Source organism: Borostomias antarcticus (genome assembly GCF_949987555.1).
Source record: "Borostomias antarcticus genome assembly, chromosome: 3".
Lineage (NCBI taxonomy): Eukaryota > Metazoa > Chordata > Actinopteri > Stomiiformes > Stomiidae > Borostomias > Borostomias antarcticus.
This window is the reverse complement of record NC_140236.1, coordinates 27,241,496-27,261,885: the sequence shown is the minus strand read 5'-3', so window position 1 is coordinate 27,261,885 and position 20,390 is coordinate 27,241,496. Positions and strand designations below refer to the sequence as shown.

At 49.0% G+C, this 20,390-nt stretch overlaps 1 protein-coding gene across 1 annotated transcript in view; it reads right to left on the bottom strand.

Moving 5' to 3' along the window:
• pde4ba (phosphodiesterase 4B, cAMP-specific a) overlaps nt 1-20,390 on the bottom strand; it is a gene marked incomplete at both ends in the record, with an annotated part of 143,688 nt that overhangs the window by 112,057 nt on the left and 11,241 nt on the right. Inside the window, one exon of the mRNA XM_084435808.1 lies at nt 4,314-4,543. Coding sequence (XP_084291934.1) covers nt 4,314-4,543 — 230 coding nt within the window. The remainder of the gene's footprint in view (nt 1-4,313; nt 4,544-20,390) is intronic.

Genomic DNA, 20,390 nt, shown 5'->3' with positions numbered 1-20,390 from the left:
CATACACAGCTGAGCCCTGAATTAATTAAATCCGATTAGCTTGTTAACTAAATGCTTATCTGGATTTGACAACCCAAGACAGCTGGGCAGTGTGCGTGTGTGTGTGTGTGTGTGTGTGTGTGTGTGTGTGTGTGTGTGTGTGTGTGTGTGTGTGTGTGTGTGCGCGTGTGTGCGCGTGTGTGTGCGCGTGTGTGTGCGCGTGTGTGTACAGTATGTGTATGTTTGCAAGTTGTCTGTATAATAGATGCACTTGGACAGTCTAATATCAAATGTGAAACTGTGAGCTCAGTCCAGACCTGGGGGGATTAGCAGGACTCCAGCCAAGCCTCATCACAATCAGGTCGAGACATAACCTGGCAACCCGAGTGTTCTCCACTGACCCAGGACTTCCCAGTTCGCTGGTATCCCTAGGTGTTCCAACCAAACAATAAGAGGTTGCCAAGGCGTCGCCATGGAGAGCAGAATGAAGAGAGGAGGGGCGAGACCCTGCCGGGCGCGGGCTGATGAGGTCACAGAGGCATGGAAACTGGAGACAGCGCAACACGCAGGCAGAGAGAGACACACAAGCACAAACACACACACACACAGACGCACATACACACAAACACGCTCACACACAAGAACAAACACAAACACACACACAAGCACAAATACAAGCACTAGGGTTGGGTGATGTGTACTCAAATATGACATCACGATGTGCACATCCAAACATCGCGATCGACGATGACATCGTCCTATTGTTGTTTTTAAAATAAAAATAAAAGCCTAATCCTATAAAATAGCCTACTGATTTTCATTATTTTATAGACCTATTAGTTATGCATTTACACTGTATTTTTTACAGTTAATTACAAGTTAATTTTTGTCGAAAATTAGTTTGTCATTTTTGTGACATTAAAGGAGTAGTAAAGGGAAAAATCATGTTTAGCCCTGTATTAAGGTTACTTATGATCATATACAATGGTTCAGATCAAAACGTTGTTCGTGAAAGCGGCTGGGTATGAGAAAAGCACAACTGTGCATGTCAAAAGGGGTCGATTTGGCAAGATGGCGCTGATCAAAATGTTTCAGGAAGTAAATCGCAGCCTGGCCCCTTGGTGGGCATGCTCCACATATCGCAATACCCCTGCGCGCCCACGTGCCTCTAGGGATCTAGGGATCGCTCAATGCTCGCTGCCCGAGCGACTCCTCGCATGCTTGGCATGTGGACAACTGGCACATAGAAATGCATTGTTTTTTAAAACGGGCGTATTCTACACTCGAGCAGGGGCGTATTCTCAAACGTAGCATAGACACGTTTAACAAGGTGGACCAACTCTATCTATTCTACGTTTAGCCATGATATCGAGTTGGCTCTAGACACGTTATGTGACAAGTGAAGTCTGATAGTGCTGCTCTTGCGAGGCTATCACTCGCTGCCTTGTGCGCAAGGGAGTGAATAAGAGCAGGGTTTATAGCATCCGTCGTCTTGTATTGATTACATGTTTAGTATTTTACAAATCAGAGTTGTTGTTTTTTTATTAGCCTGGGCGCTGATACACAAAATTAACTCAATGTGTTTTAAAAAAGCAACACAAAGATGGGGATAGATTAGGCTAATGCTATATTGTTGTAACAGCGGAGTATTTATTTTGCAGGCTAATCATGGTAGGCTAAGTTTGATAAAAAATTGTTTATATAAACACAGTCGAATCCGAAGGCGTAGGCCTAGTCTTAATAGGCTAATGGAACATTTCGCACGGGCTGTTGAACGGCATTCGATAGAGATCATGTAAATTTAGCTACAGGTAAATTATAATCTATTCAGTTTTATGACATGGATTGCGACATAAAAATATGGTAATCTAATAATTTATATGAATGTTTACTTAAAGGTGGGATAGGTAGTTTGCTTTTGGCTTTATTTGGTAAAATTGGCATAATATCCTTTCAACTATCAGTAACAGAAGTGCTCTGAGAATAAACTTGGATCTCCGTGTTTACCGCTGCCTCTGTATTTTGGATTCAAAGAATGCACCGCGCCCGAATTTATTGACCAATCAGGGTCTCTATCTCGCCACACCTACCAGTCATGTTTGGAGGGAGGGACTACATCATGATTGACAGGAGGGAGGGGCGGGTTCTTTTGAAAAAGATTGTTGACGTCAAACTACCTACCCCACCTTTAAGCAGAAATAACGGTATATATTAAGCAACTCAGGTTTAAGGCGCGTGCCACCTGCCATAGCTCCAGTTCACTGTTCTAAATCTTCGAGAGGGACACAATATGGAATATAACTAACAGGGACTAATTCATTGCTCAAACATAATACCCAACTGTTCATTTTGACATCCTAAGTGTTTGAAAAGTGCCTTGCAATTATTTTAACACTATGTAACGATGTTTTCTCCATCGTATTTGGCTATTAAACATCGGCGATGGACGATGACATCATCGGCCCAACCCTAACAAGCAGTTAGGGGAGAGTTAGGGTTAGGATTAGTGTTAGGGTTAGGGGAGGATTAGGGTTAGGGGAGGATTAGGGTTAGGGTTGGATTAGGGTTAGGGGAGGGTTAGGGTTAGGTTGGTTAGGGTTAGGAGGGTTAGGGGAGGTGAGCAGTCCAGCCAGCTCCTTCAATCCAGAGCAGCTTGTGTGACTGGAAGCACTGCACAGACACACTAGACCACACGCATGCACGCACACACAGACACACACACACTAGACCACACTGGTCCTGTACAGACCACTAGACCACACTCTGCTACTCTACAGACACACTCGACCACACCCTGGTACTCTACAGACACACTAGACTACATCCTGGTACTCTACAGACACACTAGACTACATCCTGGTACTCTACAGACACCCTAGACTACACCCTGGCACTCTACAGACTAGACTACAACCTGGCACTGTACAGACAGGTTATTTTAGGTTCCTACTGTACTGTACACATGGGAACTCACTGTGCGGAGCTGCTCACAATGTATCAACCATCACATGACCAGCCAAGACATTCAGCCATGTTGCATTTTCTTTTGCTGACATACATGAATGCGCATACACACGCACGCGCACATGCACACGCACACACACATCTCCAGTGCCCGTTATCACAGTGAGTGCAGCCATGTGTGTTCTGTGGAGACGGCAGTCTGTGCAGAATCCTAGCAGGGGTCCCGAGGCGATGGACCAGCCCCTCTGCACTACTCCCCGGGAGACCAGGACCTGAATGGGTCTGAATGGGTCTGAATGGGCGTGAACGGGCCTAAATGGGACTTTATGATACCACTAAGCTGACAGACGAGACATTTCCCAAGGGTCTGGAGACACGTAATGCTGCTTCTCGGACACTTTCTTCAGCCGAAGGCGTCTTGTTATGTGGTACTGCAGACAGCTCAATAGACCAGCTGGACGTATGAGTGTGTGCGTGTGTGTGCGCTTGTGCCTGTGTGTGTGTGTGTGCTTGTGTGTGTGTGCGTGTGTGTGCGTGCATCTGTGTGTGTGTGTGCGCACGCGTGTGCATGTGTGTGCCTCTGTGTGTGTGTGCGCACGTGCGCGTGCGTGTGTGTGCATGTTTGTGCCTGTGTGTGTGTGTGCGCGCGCGCGCGCGTGCATGTGTGTGCCTCTGTGTGTGTGTGCGCACGCACGCGTGTGTGTGTGTGTGCATGTGTGTGCATGCGTGTGCCTGTGTGTGTGTGTGTGCATGCGTGTGCCTCTGTGTGTGTGTGTGTGTGTGCCTGTGTGTGTGTGTGCGCGTGTGTGCCTCTGTGTGTGTGTGCGCACGCGCGCGTGTGTGCATGTTTGTGCCTGTGTGTGTGTGTGTGTGCGCGCGCGCGCGCATGTGTGTGCCTCTGTGTGTGTGTGCGCACGCGCGCGTGCATGTGTGTGCCTCTGTGTGTGTGTGTGCACGCGCACGCGTGTGTGTGTGCATGTGTGTGCATGTGTGCCTGTGTGTGCCTCTGTGTGTGTGTGTCTGTGTGTGCCTGTGTGTGTGTGTGTGTCTGTGTGTGCCTGTGTGTGTGTGTGTGCGCGCGTGTGTGCCTCTGTGTGTGTGTGCGCACGCGCGCGTGTGTGCCTCTGTGTGTGTGTGTGCGCGCGTGCGTGTGCATGTTTGTGCCTGTGTGTGTGTGTGTGCGCGCGCGCGTGCATGTGTGTGCCTCTGTGTGTGTGTGTGTGTGCGTGCGCGCGCACGCCTGTGTGTGTGTGTGCATGTGTGTGCATGTGTGTGCATGCGTGTGCATGCGTGTGCCTCTGTGTGTGTGTGTCTGTGTGTGCCTGTGTGTGTGTGTGCGCGTGCGTGCGTCTGCGTATTCGAGTGCTCACCACTCAGAGTCCACGGGCGTGATGTCGATACGGGGCGGGGCCATGAAGGGCAGGGAGGTGGGCCGGGTCATCAGGTCGTCGTCGGGCGTGCGTGACCTCTCTGCCTGTCGCCAGGACAACGGGGGCAGCTGCAGGTTGCCGGAGAAACGACGGCGCCCCCGGAGGAGGTCGACGCCCAGCGTGCAGGCGGGGGAGGTGAAGGAGTCACCATCGGGAGGCTCTTTGCTGTCCTGGAGGAGTGGAGCGAGGGATGGAGAGAAAGAGAGAGGGAGGGACGGAGAGATAGAGAGAGAGAGGGGGAAAGAAATGGTGGATGAGAAAAAAAAAAAACACACCCAGATGCTGAAGAAGGTTTATGAGCAACCTCAGCTGCCCTCCGCTGGTGGGCAACGGTATTGGCTACTTCTGATTGGTCTTAATCTCATGCTACGAACGGACACACACACACAGATGGATGGACACACGTCAAAAAACACACAAGTTAAAAACTTCAGTTTGACACAACACACACTACTGTACCTCCCCTATCTGATTGGCTGAAACATGTATGGCTGCTGCCTCACCACTTTGCCCACTAGGGGGCGGCATACACACGTTTTTACTGAGGCAGCACATCAACTGGGAGACAGTGAAGAAACACTATGACATCTTTATGGATCAACCCACACACACTCACACGCACGTCAATAACTAACTCACAACTTGTACTAGTACTACCATATTTCCTTCCACCTAATTGACTGACTTAATTTGTCTGACATTGTGTGTGTGTGTGTGTGCGCGCGCACGAGTGAGAGTGTGTGTGTGCGTGTGCATGTGTGAGTGATTGCTGGGCAAGAAAAGCCATGTTTACACCCAGGTATGTGGCCTCATTTACAGACACTGGCTGTAGGGTGTGATCAATCTTGAGAACCTGTGTGTGTTGTGTGTGTGAGTGTGTAAAAGAGGGAGAGAGAGAAAGAGAGGGGTAGAGACAGAGAGAGAGAGAGAGAGAGAGAGAGATAGAGAGAGATAGAGAGAGAGATTGTGTCCACTTTATTCCTCTGCGTATGTACGACAGTGCTGACAAACCTAAATCAGTGAGTCAGATGTTTGGGATCATAATGCACTCAGCTTGACTATCCACCTGAGTAGTAGAATAATACTGTATGTATGAGTACGGTATGGAGGCTCAAGGGTATTTTGACTAATAAGGCAATCGTGGAACAGATAAGGGAGGAGATAGATATGCGCTGACCTCCGCTGGAGGTTTGGTCCTGAGGTCTGCAGTCCTCAAAATGCGCTAGAGAGCTTCCTTCCTTCTTCCCCCCCATGTTGTCCTTTTTTTTCATAATACGAAAAATGAAGTTGCAAAGACCTCACTCAATATAACAAACAAGTTAGGATCACTAAATAGAAGTGTGAACAGCTCTGAATCTTTGAAGCCCCTTTTCTCTGCTTATTCATTTCAGGTGTACCGACATTCACAGAAGCATATCTTCTTCAAATATTTGCAGATTTCAATGCATGGCACATCACTTGAAAGCTTACAATGTACACTTTCATGAAATGTAAAAAAAAAAACAAAAAAAAACGGAAAATGGCAGTCACATATAGAAGAGAATGATAATACTGTAATACTGTGGGATGCTATGAAGGAAGTTATTGGTGGAAAGCTGATCGCCTAACAACATCATAAAAAAGGCTTGTCTGGCCACATACTGTAGAAAGACAGAACAGAAACATTGAGAGAACTGGAGACCAAATATAAAAGCAGAGGGGATCAATTAGCCTCTCAAATCAATCTGGATACTCTTGATAGGGAACATGTTGAGCCCGATCGTTAAACGATCTCACCAATCAGCGTTAATTCTGAGGAATTTGAAATACGAAGAGCTACGCTGGGTGGGTTTGTGACAGTGAGCAGCGGTTGAAGTTAGCATGTGATACAGTAGCAACTGTTTATATCATAAACAGTACATATTGTCTGGACCCAGGCTAGGAGAGTCACTGTAAACTTATAGTCAATACTGCAACTTTGTTAGAGTTCTAGGAATACACAAACCTACAATATTTTGGCAAAAATCACAGTAATTGCACTGATATGTAAGTAAAATGAGAAACACTCAGTACACTCAAAACTCACAGTAATAGCATGGAGCATCTCTGTTCTTCAAGCTGCTCCCTTTGTTCATTTTTTTCACCTGAGGCCTATTTTATGCTGACACATGACTGGACTGTTTTTGACAGAAGTGAGTTTGAAAAGTTGAGGAGAGAGACCGATTCTAATTAGGGTGTGGCATTTTGAAAACCATGGTTTCCAGGTGAACAAAGTGTGCTAAATGATGCGATTTGTGCTCAGAGCTGTGCAAAAATGTGATTTAGAAGGAGTTTAGCAGTCTACAGTCTTGTTTAGCAGTCTGTAGTCTTGTTCTTCTGACATAATTAAATCAGTAAATGGTTTTTGGTTGTTTCCATTGGAACATTAATAGAACAGTAGTGTTGGGGAAGCTACTTTGCAAGCGTAGCTTGTAAAGCTACAAATAGTTCAGCATGGAGGTAGTTTGAACAAACTACATTTCTACCCCTGGAGAAATGTAGTTTGTAAAACTACAGCTACGTAGTAAAAGTAGTTTCAACTACTTTATTTTTCAGCGTTAAATTGAGAATGTACATGTGGTGTCTATGAAACAAAAAATAATAGCCTGCAAGAAAGTCACATGCCAGCAGAAATATGCCTCAAATGAGTTTTATTTAAACTAAAAAAAGAAATAATTGTTATTTTTGTCAACATCTGTCATCTATCTTTCCTGTGCGAGTCCTCATGTGAAATACAAAATGATTTGTTACATTCTGAAACTTACAGTATAACCTGTGTGGTTTATGAAATATGGCCATGGTTGGGCCGGCGCCGGCGCATCGCCATCGGGGCCAACAGAAGGGTTGTCCATGGTGACGTAGCAAATGTTCTGTGTTCATGTGGATCACACTGGCACTACCTTCGTTGCAGCAAGCAAGACTCAACCACCCTGTGAAACATTTGAGTGCTTCCAGGGCAAGCCAGCCAGAGGCAGCATTGGCTTGTCATGTCATGATGTCATGCCTTCAAAGCAATCAGGATGGAAGAAAAAGGGACAGTAGCTTTCAAAGAGGGTTCTGGTACAATAATACAACAATGGTAAAATACAATTTATATTATAAAAAATATATATAAAAAATTTGATGTTACTGCCCAAAAATCTAGTTTGTAAATTGAGTAGTTAAACTACAAAAAATGACCCAAAAAGTAGTTGAAATACTTGACGCAACACAAAATATAAATGGAGCAAGTTGCAGCAAAATGTAGTTAAGCTATGTAGTTCAACTACATGTAGTTTAAGTCTCCCCAACACTGAGTACAGTATTTATCATTTGCTGGTATTTGGAGTTTCTCAAGAACTATATTGTTTATAATTGTTTTAAATATTGTTTGTGCACTTCCTTTCAGGGGTGCCAGTAATTTTGCTGCCCACTGTACGTTCAGAAAGCCCACGGCCCTGAGAAAAAGCACAGAGTCTTTGGATCTCAAATCAATGGCATCATCTCAAGGTTTCCGTTGGAAGCTAGAGATACTGTAGCAAGGCAACGTCTGTGCTATACTAGACAAAATTACAACGACAACGTCCTTGAGAGGCTGAGAGAAAAGAGGAGAGAGAAGAGAGAGTCAGAGAGAGAGTGAGAGAGAAGAGAAAGAAAGAGAGAGAGAAAAAAACGTGAAAGAGAACCAGGCCAGGCCCAGCCTGGCTTATGTGCGTGGCTGGCTTGTTTCTCTTCAGGACTGGTAGGATGGAAGCTAGTCATGCCACTGAAATAGCTGTGAATTGAAATTACATGAAATAATGTCTGATAAATTAAGATAGGTCGTGTCGCCTGGCACATGAGTTCCAAAACAAACAACAGCATTTGTTTAGCTACATATAGACTAGAGGAGTTTCGCTTAGCATAGACGGTAATCTCTGAGAATGTCCCATGTGGGAGATGCTCTGACCACTACTCTACTTGTGGAATGTAGGTAAGGGACAAAAAGGTTGGAGTGAAAGGATGAACGTGTGGAGGTTTGGGGTATAGTCCCATAAAGTCATCCCCAGTCTTCCCCCGTCTCCCAGGTGGGAGTCCAATGCTCTGACCACTACTCTACTTGTGCAGTGGAAATCAGCAGGTTGATTTTGGTGTCCTTCTTCCAGTCCCTAGTGTGGGTTGGGGTTAGAATAAGGGTTGGGACAGGATCTGACCTATAAGGCAAAGGGTAAAGGTTGGAGTGAAAGGATGAACATGTGGAGGTTTGGGGTATAGTCCCATAAAGTCATCCCCACCAGGTCTTGAACGCCAGTCTCCTGGATGGGAGTCCAATACTCTGACCACTACTCTATTTGTGTAGTGGAGATTGGCAGGTTGATTTTGGTGTCCTTCTTGGTGTGCTGGGACTACTGCCTCTTGTGGTGCCAACAGAGAAATGCAGGCCAACGTTGTCGGGAGTAATGGAGTAACGGAGTAAGGAGGGAGGGAGGGAGTGATAACCCGACAAACGCTATATTAGCTGCGCGGCTGGCCAGCCACGCACAAAAAGAGAAAGAGAAAAAGCAAGAGAGACACATAAGAGAAAGAAATGAGAGAAGATCTGCTTTCTAGGGATAGCATGAGGTTTATGTTTGATGTAGAAAGTGATAAAGTACAGACTTCCTGTGAAAGCTCCAGGGGGAGGAAGCTACGAAGCAGCCGAGGACAAACAGAAGATGATAAAGAGTGTAATGAGTAGAGCGTGAGGTTGTACGGTGGTAACGAGAGGGGGCAGATAAGGACATCGGCAGCGCTAGACCTGAGGCCATGATGGCCTGCACAGTTTATGGATCTCCAGCCGTCTCCATACCGCTAATTTGTAAAAATGTGCTTTGCAGCGAACCCTGTCATTTCAACCTCTCCCCTCTCATTCTACTACTGACTGTCTTGTTAGACCCACTTGCATTGCTACGGTACGCACATGGTAAACACACGCGCATATCTCCAACTCCTCTGGTCTGGCTAGCTAGCTAGCCTAGTGTTTATACAGCAGCTAAACTGTCCGAGTCTACAGACAAAACCGTTTCGTTACTCACCAAAGTAAACACATCGTTGGAAAGACGAAAGCCTTTTCTCCGAGGTCGCTACAGTTTGTAGTCCCCCACCTTTCAAATAAAAGGCAAATTTGTACACTTAAATGGCTAATATCCACAGTGCATCGACTGTCTTCTGGCGATTCGGCGCTCTCCGCTTTGTTTAGCCTACTCACTGCTGCCGCCCATGTTGGGGATAATGCATTACATCTTAAATGGTGTTGAGACTCGCGTTGAGGTATCTGATTAGCGGGAGAACGTTTACGCTGAGTTATTAACTATGGCAAATTAAAAAATGTAAAACCTGTAAATAATAAATGTCAATAATGTAATGTAATGCATCATCCCCAACATGGGCCGCAGCAGTGAGTAGGCTAAACAACTTGGAGAGCGCCGAATCGCCGGTAGAAGAAGACAGTCGATGCGCTGTGGATATTAGACATTTTGTGTACAAATTTGCCTTTTATTTGAAAGGTGGTAGCGACCTCGGAGAAAAGACTTTCATCTTTCCAACGATGTGTTTACTTTGGTGAGTAACGAAACGGTTTTGTCTGTAGACTCGGACGAGCGGGCCGAGGAAGCGCATTCATAGGTAAATTGCATTGGGAGTAACAGGGCGTTATCTGTAGGATATCCCCCTGGACCAGGTCTACCGGGGAACCAGGTTTCTACCTGGGGAACCACGCTCCTGCTTTCTCTGTCTGCCTCCGGTTCACAGCGCTGACGACAGCCGTGCATGCAAATACATGTCGTTCCTCCAGCCTCTCCTCTCTCTCCCTCTCTCTCCCTCTCCTTCTCTCTCCCTCTCTCCCCCTCTCTCTCTCCCTCTCTCTCTCTCTCTCTCTCCCTCTCGACTTGGTCAATTTGGCGGGACTGACCCCTTTTTATGGGTCGGTGTTTGTGGCCTGGAGAACTTTCCCTGTGCGGCGTGATCCCGGAGCAGCGAGCGGGACCCTGGCTGTTTGAGGACCCTTTTTGGGTCTGACCTTGTTACAGCGGGGACTCTCGCTTCCCCTAGTCTGCGTTCCCGGCTGGGGGTGGCGGGCTGTATCAAACTGGGACATCTTTTGAGGACGCCTGTCGATCAGCTGGGGGAGAGCACAGCGGTACGGTCGGTACGCCTGCTGGGGAAAGTGGTGGCGGAGGTCATCTCGTCCCTGCCTGAGGAGTTTGTGCAGTCGTCTTTGTCTGGCACAGTGGCAGGATGGACGTGACTGGGCCTTCCCTTCATTCTCAGTCTCTCCTGCTGTTGGGGAGTGGGAGGAGGAGAGAGGGATGTTTTTGACGTTCTGGACCCCTGAGCTGGGAAGATTTCAAGCAGGCAGCAAGAAGGCTGTCTACCTCGCCTGTGTGAAAGTCACACACTTGAGGGCTTTGGCCATGATGAAGGACTCGAGGTGGGCAGATTTCTTTTGGTCAGGACTTTTCCCCGAAAGGCTGCTGGCGGTCCCTGTACAAGCCACCCACTGATAAGAGAACAGGGTATCTCCAGTGGAGGGTCTTGCATGGGGCTATAGCTACTAACAGGTATCTGGCGCACATCGATCCTGGTACAGGGGAGGGCTGTCCGTTCTGTGGGCAGGGGGAGTGGGTGGAGCATCTGTTTGTTACCTGTGTTAGGCTTGGGGGGCTTTTTGATCTTCTTCGGGGTTGGTGTCAGGGGCTGGGAGTGACTTTTTCATTTGAGGTTTTTATTTTGGGTCCGCGGTACTCTGTGCAGAGGAAAGGGGTTCATGTACTGCTTAACATGGTTTTTGGCGTGGCGAAGCTGTCCATCTGGAAGACAAGGAAGGATTGCATTGTGGGTGGGGGGTCAGTTGATCCGGTGGCGATGTGCAAGGGGTTGATGACGCGCGCCTGAGTGGAGTTTGATTTCTATCAGATGACCAATGACCTGGCGACGTTTATGAATGTATGGAGGGTTGGGGGGACCTTATGCTGTATGCGGGATGGAGTGTTAGTGTTTAATTTTTGAGTGTGTACGGATGTTTGTTGGTATTGACGTTTGTGGTTGTTGTTATTTGTCTGTTTTTAGTGTGAATTATTAATAAAGGGTTTTTAAAATTCAAATTCTCTCTTCCTCTCTCCCCTTCTCTCTCCCTCCCTCTCTCCCCCTCTCTCTCTCTCCCCCCCTCTCTCTCTCCCCCTCTCCCTCCCCCTCTCTCTCCCCCTCTCTCTCTCCGTGTCCTCAGGTGGTCCAGTGGGCTCCATAGTCCTCCACTCGCTACTCCAACGCTGTTGCTGGTGTTTTAATGTGTGTTATACAGTATGTGTTGTGGAAGATGTGCACTTGGTTGTGTTTTGCTGTTTTGATATTTTATATGTTTATGTTGTGAAATGGCCTGATCCTTGATATTAACTTAATTTTATTGCACCAATAAAGGGATTACTAAAGGTCTCCCCCTCTCTCTCTCTCTCTCCCCCCCCCCCTCTCTCTCGCCCTCTCTCTCTCTCCCCCTCTCCCCCCCTCTCTCCTTCTCTCCCTCTCTCTCTCCGTGCTTCCGTGTCCTCAGGTGGCCCAGTGTGCTCCATAGTCTTCCACTCTCCTCCCTAAACACTCTCCTTCCTAAACACTCTCCTCCCTGAACACTCTCCTTCCTAAACACTCTCCTTCCTAAACACTCTCCTTCCTAAACACTCTCCTTCCTAAACACTCATCCCTAAACATTCTCCCCTAAACATTCTCCCCTAAACACTCCTCCCTAAACACTCCTCCTTAAACACTCATCCCTAAACACTCTCATCCCTAAACACTCTCCTCCCTAAACACTCTCCTCCCTAAACACTCATCCCTAAACACTCTCCTCCCTAAACACTCATCCCTAAACACTCATCCCTAAACACTCATCCCTAAACACTCATCCCTAAACACTCATCCCTAAACACTCATCCCTAAACACTCTCCTTCCTAAACACTCTCCTTCCTAAACACTCTCCTTCCTAAACACTCTCCTCCCTAAACACTCTCCTCCCTAAGCACTCTCCTCCCTAAACACTCATCCCTAAACACTCATCCCTAAACACTCTCCTCCCTAAACACTCATCCCTAAACACTCATCCCTAAACGAAACACTCATCCCTAAACACTCATCCCTAAACGAAACACTCATCCCTAAACACTCATCCCTAAACACTCATCCCTAAACACTCTACTTCCTAAACACTCTCCTCCCTAAACACTCTCCTCCCTAAACACTCTCCTTCCTAAACACTCTCCTCCCTAAACACTCTCCTCCCTAAACACTCTCCTCCCTAAACACTCATCCCTAAACACTCTCCTCCTGCCACTGAGATCCACTGAGACAGACTCATTAGTCACAACCACACACACACACACACTCAAACATTCCCCTTTCCCTCTCTGCTCTGCCCACCCTCACACCCTCTGCGACATGAATCAGCACTTTATAGTGTCCTTACACACACTTGTGTGTCCACCTAGCAGACTAACAGAAATGACGCAAGGTTCGCCGGAGCGCACGTGTTTCAGGGAGACATCCACGCCGGTCAACAGACAACTGTCGGTCTGTCCCCTACTGTAGCTGAGCATGCATGGTCAGAACTCTGAGTGTCCCTGTCCCTGGAGGACAGTCCGTCCCCCCAGCAGGGAGGAGAGGGACAGGATTAACTGGGGACAAAGAGAGAGGAAGGAGCAGTTAGAAAAAGAGAAAAGGGTTTGAGAGACAGCTGAAGATGAATAAGAGAAAGAGAGAGAGAGAGACAGAGAGAGACAGAGAGACAGAGAGAGAGAGAGACAGAGAGAGAGAGAGAGAGAGAGACAGAGAGACAGAGAGAGAGAGAGAGAGAGAGAGAGAGAGAAAGAGAGAGAGAGAGAGAAAGAAGAAAATATTGAGGTTAATAGATTGGTAGTATGAGACGGAGTGATAGATGGGGAGAGGGGGTGTCCACTGTGTTTGACATTTGTCCGTATGTCCCCGCATGGAGGATAAAGCCACTGTTGCCAATGCTGCTGCGTCACTGCGGGACACTCCGCCCCAGCCAGGCACGAAGACAAAGACACACACACACGTTCACACCCACTGCCCCCTTCCCAGATACACACACCGCGCGTGCGCGCGCGCACACACACACACACACACACACACACGTCATCTCTATCTCTTCCCCACAGATGCAGCACACCGGTAGAGACAATACGAGACAAAACCATCTGACACGCTCTGGAAAACACGCCGGTGACAGGAGACAGGGCTCGGCCGCCGGGGGGGCGGGGTCAGCGTCTGTCAGGCCACGCCGGCGGAGTGTGTTCACCCAGTGGGGGTCCAGCATCATCCACCTGGCACCCCACTGAGACTCTCTGTGCCAGGCTAGATGAACAGGGGGGGAGAGAAAGAGAGAGAGGGGGAGAGAGAGAGATGGAGAGGGAGAGAGAGAGGGAGAGAGAGAGTGAGAGGGGGGGGCGAGAGGGGAAGGGATTGAAAGAGACCGATTACAGCTTTTTGGGGCATCTATTCTTTATTTCCCTTGCTGAAGCTTAGACAGCTTAGAGCTGAGTGTACAGAAACATATACACACACACACACACACACACACACACACACCCACCCATATATCCCATACACGGTTCCTCCATGCCCCCAACACACACATCATTCATATTGAAATCAGACGCTTGTTGTCTCGGGGCTTTTCAGCTGGGTGACTGAGATGAACATTACACTGGCAAGTAAGCACAGACGTGCAGCGCATTTAGATACTGTTTGCATGTGTGTGTGTATGTGTGTGTGTGCGTGTATGTATGCAGCTGTGTTCATAGAATAGGTTTGCATTGTTCTTGAGTTCAACTAGTAAGTGCATCTGCAAAGTCTTTTTTTAAAACGAATAAAAATGCTAAACTATTCTCAGGGGATTGGCTACAGAGGCTGATATGAATTTGTTGGGATTATGATTAACAGAATTATGATTACGCCTAACCTACTTTCTCTCTCGGGCGCACACACATGCAGTACATACATGTACGCGCGCGCACACGCACGTCTGTCAGTCCTGTCTGCAGACGTACTTATCCTTTAATGTACTTTTTTTTTTTATTACAAAGACGCCCTTTGGACATGCAAAGGAATACAAAACAGAGTACAACAAAAGAGAGACACAAATACCAGCATGAAAGCGAATGAAAGAAAACTGGAAAACAGAGCAGAACAATAACAAGTGGGCTGAAAGCAGATTGTTCAGACGCAGCAGGTGTTCAGAGACCACCCTCCTGAGAGGGCCGAGGCGTCTGGACCAAGGTCTAGCCAGTAAGTGCAGTCTGTCTGGGGCCCAATCTTTCTGTAATCACCCCCACCTATCACTGCTATCCAATTACACCAACACAGAGGGCCGCTTGAAAAGCATCACGACTGCCTGACAAGACATTCACAACGCCAGATGGGCCGAACCCCGCCCGCTACATGGTGTCACGCAAGCTCTGTCCGCGCCGATGGACGGCCAACGAGGGAATGATTCCAATCACACCGGCGTTCGCCGACAGCCTCTCACCGTAGAGGCCCGACAGCCTCTCGCCGTAGAGGCCAGACAGCCTCTCACAGTAGAGGCCCGACAGCCTCTTGCCGTAGAGGCCCGACAGCCTCTCACAGTAGAGGCCCGACAGCCTCTCGCCGTAGAGGCCAGACAGCCTCTCGCCCGACGTAGAGGACAGCACTGCTCTATTGTAGAACAGAACACAGCCTTTTAAGGTTCAGCGCCCATGGATTTGCACTTTCCCTGTACTCAAGGCCGACCGCAGAGAGAAACAGGGGCGTAACTTGTTTAACCGATGATTCAGGGGGCGAAAGGATACTTCAGACATCCGAGGGCCTCCGCATGGGTAAAAATGCCTTCAGGCTCGGCTTCAATCGTGTTTTATGTGAGTGATTAAATTGCGCTGGTCTCCACCTCTATTTCTGGAGCAGGCGGGCTGATTCTGAGTGGGCCTAGCACGCAGACAGGATATTATTATTATTTGTCCCAAGGGAAAGTTGTCTTGGACATGCAGGCTGCTACATACAGTGCAAAGGTGCCATAACAAGGACAAAACAAAACAAAGTTTAAAGTGCATTCATACATTCATACAGGGTAGGGCTAGCACGCAGACGGGGGTGGGTAGAGCTAGCATGCTGGGGTGGGTAGGGCTAGAATGCTGGGGTGGGTAGGGTTAGCATGCAGACAGGGGTGGGTAGGGCTAGCATGCAGACAGGGGTGGGTAGTGCTAGCATGCTGGGGTGGGTAGGGCTAGCATGCAGACAGGGGTGGGTAGGGCTAGCATGCTGGGGTGGGTAGCGTTAGCATGCAGACGGGTGGGTAGGGCTCCAAGACAGGATGGAGTGGGTAGGGCTAGCATGCTGGGATGGGTAGGGCTAGCACGCAGACGGGGGTGGGTAGGGCTAGCACGCAGACAGGGGTGGGTAGGGCTGGCATACTGGGGTGGGTAGGCCTAGCATGCAGACAGGGGGGTTAGGGCTAGCACGCAGACAGGAGTGGGTAGGGCTAGCATGCTGGGGGGGGTAGGGCTAGCATGCTGCGGGGGGTAGGGCTAGCATGCAGACAGGAGTGGGTAGGGCTAGCATGCAGACAGGGGGGGGTAGGGCTAGCATACAGACAGGGGGGGGTAGGGCTAGCATGCAGACAGGGGGGGGGTAGGGCTAGCACGCAGACGGGGGTGGGTAGGGCTAGCACGCAGACGGGGGGGGGGGGGGTAGGGGTAGCATGCAGACAGGGGGGGTAGGGCTAGCATGCAGACAGGGGGGGTAGGGCTAGCATGCTGGGGGGGGTAGGGCTAGCATGCTGGGGGGGGTAGGGCTAGCATGCAGACAGGGGGTAGGGGGGAGGACATTTGGTGTGAAGGCTGTGGTCCGGGACCATGGTGATGCCCAACATTTACACACATGCACACACACACAAACACGCACGCACACACACACGCATGCACAAAGACACACACACACACATTTCACACTGAGCCTGCTGAGTCAAGCAAAGAATAAGGGCAAGAGACCGAATGATTAATGTTTGGATATCAAATAAACCATTCACTTGAACAAAGAGCCCAACTGTCACATCAGAATCAGAAACCGAAACATTGAGACAACATTGGACAGGCTGCAGGAACGAGACAGGACAGTGCAGAGACAGGACAGGACAGGACAGAGACAGGACAGGACAGGACAGGACAGGACAGGACAGGGCAGGGCAGGGCAGAGACAGGACAGAGACAGGACAGAGACAGGACAGGACAGAGACAGGACGTGCACAGATATACACGAGGTGGGGCTAGAGCACCTGCCCTTTGCCCTCTGGACAAGGTAAGTGCCCTTTTGAAAGTTACATTTTTAATTTTTTTTTTTTTACAGTGTAGGCCTACTGTTATGTGGCCCATGGTGACATCGATCAATTCTCAATTAAAAGCGTGTAATAATAATGCCCCAAAATGCGTTGTAATTTTGCCAGCCCCCCCTCACACACACCTGTACCCTCCCCTCCCTCTCTTCCCTTGTCAACGGTAAACGCGAAAAGCGGACACAAACGGAGGCGCGCTACAGCAGCATTGCACACACATCTCCTCCCCTGCCCTTTCCCCATCTAGAGTGCCCGAGTGATGACAGCTAGCCAGCCAGGTAACACAAAGCAAACGAGTGTATTGTTTGCTCCCTTAGCCTCAGTTGCCAAACTATAACTTGCATTTATTTGTCTCTGTTGTGAACTAAGTCTCAAACCGCACCAAACATCTGAGCATAAATTAGCCGACTGCCCACCTGCTTAACAAGTCTATTGTATTTGCATTTTGTATTTATTATGTTGTGTAAAGTACATTGAGAGGCACGTTGTGTCTGAAATGTGCTCTATAAATAAATATTATTATTATTATTATTAGACACTAGACATAATCAATTAATGGATTTAACGTAATAATGACCACCACACGACCAATGTCGGTAGAGTTTGTTGTTGGTACAACATGTGAGGCTATCAGTATACTTAAGCTGAATATTTAGTAATATGTAGTAATCATAACCGAGTTCCCGCCCCCCCACCGTCAACAACTCGCGTGACAATAAAAAAACAAAAACAAATTATCTGTCAGCCCCCCGTCAACATCTCACCTCATTTTTCACTGAGCACCTGCCCCCCAAAATGTCTGTGCACGCCACTGGTGCAGAGACAGGACAGAGACAGGACAGAGACAGGACAGAGACAGGACAGAGACAGGACAGGACAGGACAGGACAGAGACAGGACAGGACAGGACAGAGACAGGACAGAGACAGGACAGAGACAGGACAGGACAGGACAGGACAGGACAGGACAGGACAGGACAGGACAGGACAGGACAGAGACAGAGACAGGACAGAGACAGGACAGTGCAGAGACAGGACAGGACAGAGACAGGAAAGTGCAGAGACAGGACAGTGCAGAGACAGGACAGGACAGGACAGAGACAGAGACAGAGACAGGACAGAGACAGGACAGGACAGGACAGGACAGGACAGGACAGGACAGGACAGTGCAGAGACAGGACAGGACAGAGACAGGACAGTGCAGAGACAGGACAGTGCAGAGACAGGACAGGACAGGACAGGACAGGACAGGACAGGACAGGACAGAGACAGAGACAGGACAGAGACAGGACAGTGCAGAGACAGGACAGGACAGAGACAGGAAAGTGCAGAGACAGGACAGTGCAGAGACAGGACAGGACAGGACAGAGACAGAGACAGAGACAGAGACAGGACAGGACAGGACAGGACAGGACAGGACAGGACAGGACAGGACAGGACAGTGCAGAGACAGGACAGGACAGAGACAGGACAGTGCAGAGACAGGACAGTGCAGAGACAGGACAGGACAGGACAGGACAGGACAGGACAGGACAGGACAGAGACAGAGACAGGACAGGACAGTGCAGAGACAGGACAGGACAGGACAGGACAGAGACAGGACAGGACAGGACAGGACAGGACAGGACAGGACAGGACAGAGACAGGACAGAGACAGGACAGGACAGAGACAGGACAGGGACAGGACAGGACAGGACAGGACAGGACAGAGACAGGACAGAGACAGGACAGAGACAGGACAGAGACAGGACAGGGACAGGACAGGACAGGACAGGACAGGACAGAGACAGGACAGGACAGGACAGGACAGGACAGAGACAGGACAGGACAGGGCAGAGACAGAGACAGAGACAGAGACAGAGACAGAGACAGAGACAGGACAGAGACAGAGACAGAGACAGGACAGTGCAGAGACAGGACAGGACAGAGACAGGACAGTGCAAAGGGCGAGGTCAAAATGCAAGTGCAAAAAAAGGATAAGCTACAGTAGAAAGAAGAAACAAATATAAAACAGTGCAGTCAGTGTTTACACTGTGCAGTGAGTATGCAGAGAGTAATGTGTAGGTGAGTGTGTGTATGTGTATACAGTATATGTGTGCGGTGTGATATGTGAGTGTGGTACATCCTATACATACATTCAGGAAAAGAATGCTATAAGACAATTCAATGCAACTGCCACAGCCTCTGCCCTGTGTTGAGATGGGGTTGGGAACTTCAGTAGAATTTCAAAAAATCTCCCAAGATTCCCCTGCTTTGGGCATGAAGGGGTTAATATCTGAAAATGCTCAATGAAACCAAATACATTGCACATGATCTCTTTCATTCATAAACACTGGAGAAAGAAATTGTGACGCATTTGATTTGAGTATTGCATGAAATTTCACACTACTGTAAATCCATTTTCGGGACATAAAGGGGTTCATTTTTGAAAACGCTCAGGGGATATCACTGTGCGCCCTCCTGTATTTAGAAGAGGTACCCCCAAACGACAAGAACGAGCAGCGATTCTTGAAAGAAAAGAAAAAATCCGGCAAAACCAGGCTCATCAAAAAAGGAATCCTCTGACTCCCAAACTACCGGGTGTCCCTATGTTCACAGAGCGACATCACTGCTAGTACCCTGAATTACTGAGCGGCTGTGGTGGTTCAGCGTGTTTCAGTTCAGCGAGGGAGGGAGAGCCAAGAGGAGGGACTAGAGAAGGAAGGAGGAGCCTCCAGTCTGGCACTGTTTACTCCACATCTGAGAGTCACAAGACGGGCAAGGAGGGAAAGAGAGGAGAGGTACAGAAGGAGAGAAAAAGAGAGAGGAAAGAGCGAGAGAGAGAGAGAGAGAGAGAGAGGGGGAGAGATAGAGGGAGATGGAGAGAAAGGCAGAATAAGAGAGTCTTCCACTTCCAGTGATGCCCTTGATGACCTCCTCTCGAATCCCCCTCCTCCAGATCTCCACCAGGAGGAGACCTGTCAGGGAGCACTCCCCCCCCCGTAACGCAGGAGTCAGAGAGGAGCTGCAGGAGGAGACCTGTCAGGGAGCACTCCCCCCCCCGTAACGCAGGAGTCAGAGAGGAGCTGCAGGAGGAGACCTGTCAGGGAGCACTCCCCCCCCCGTAACGCAGGAGTCAGAGAGGAGCTGCAGGAGGAGACCTGTCAGGGAGCACCCCCCCCCCGTAACGCAGGAGTCAGAGAGGAGCTGCAGGAGGAGACCTGTCAGGGAGCACCCCCCCCCCGTAACGCAGGAATCAGAGAGGAGCTGCAGGAGGAGACCTGTCAGGGAGCACTCCCCCCCCCGTAACGCAGGAGTCAGAGAGGAGCTGCAGGAGGAGACCTGTCAGGGACGCCTGTCGGAGGTATTATTCACTGCATATTAGCCACCGGGTCTCCTCTGATATCTCTGATAGCTGGAGATATGAGTGTGAGGAGTGGAAACCGAAACACTGATCTCTACGCACACGGGTCAGGACGCCCAGGTAAAGATCACACTGCTCTATACTCGCCGGCTAAGCCAAAACCAAATTCCCTACAGGGCAAATGTGTGTGTGTGTGTGTGTGTGAGTGTACGTGGTGTGTGTGTGTGCGTGCGCGTAGTTTCGCCAAAACCAGTCTGTCCCGGGCACCCAAGGGGGTTTTGGAGGAGCGA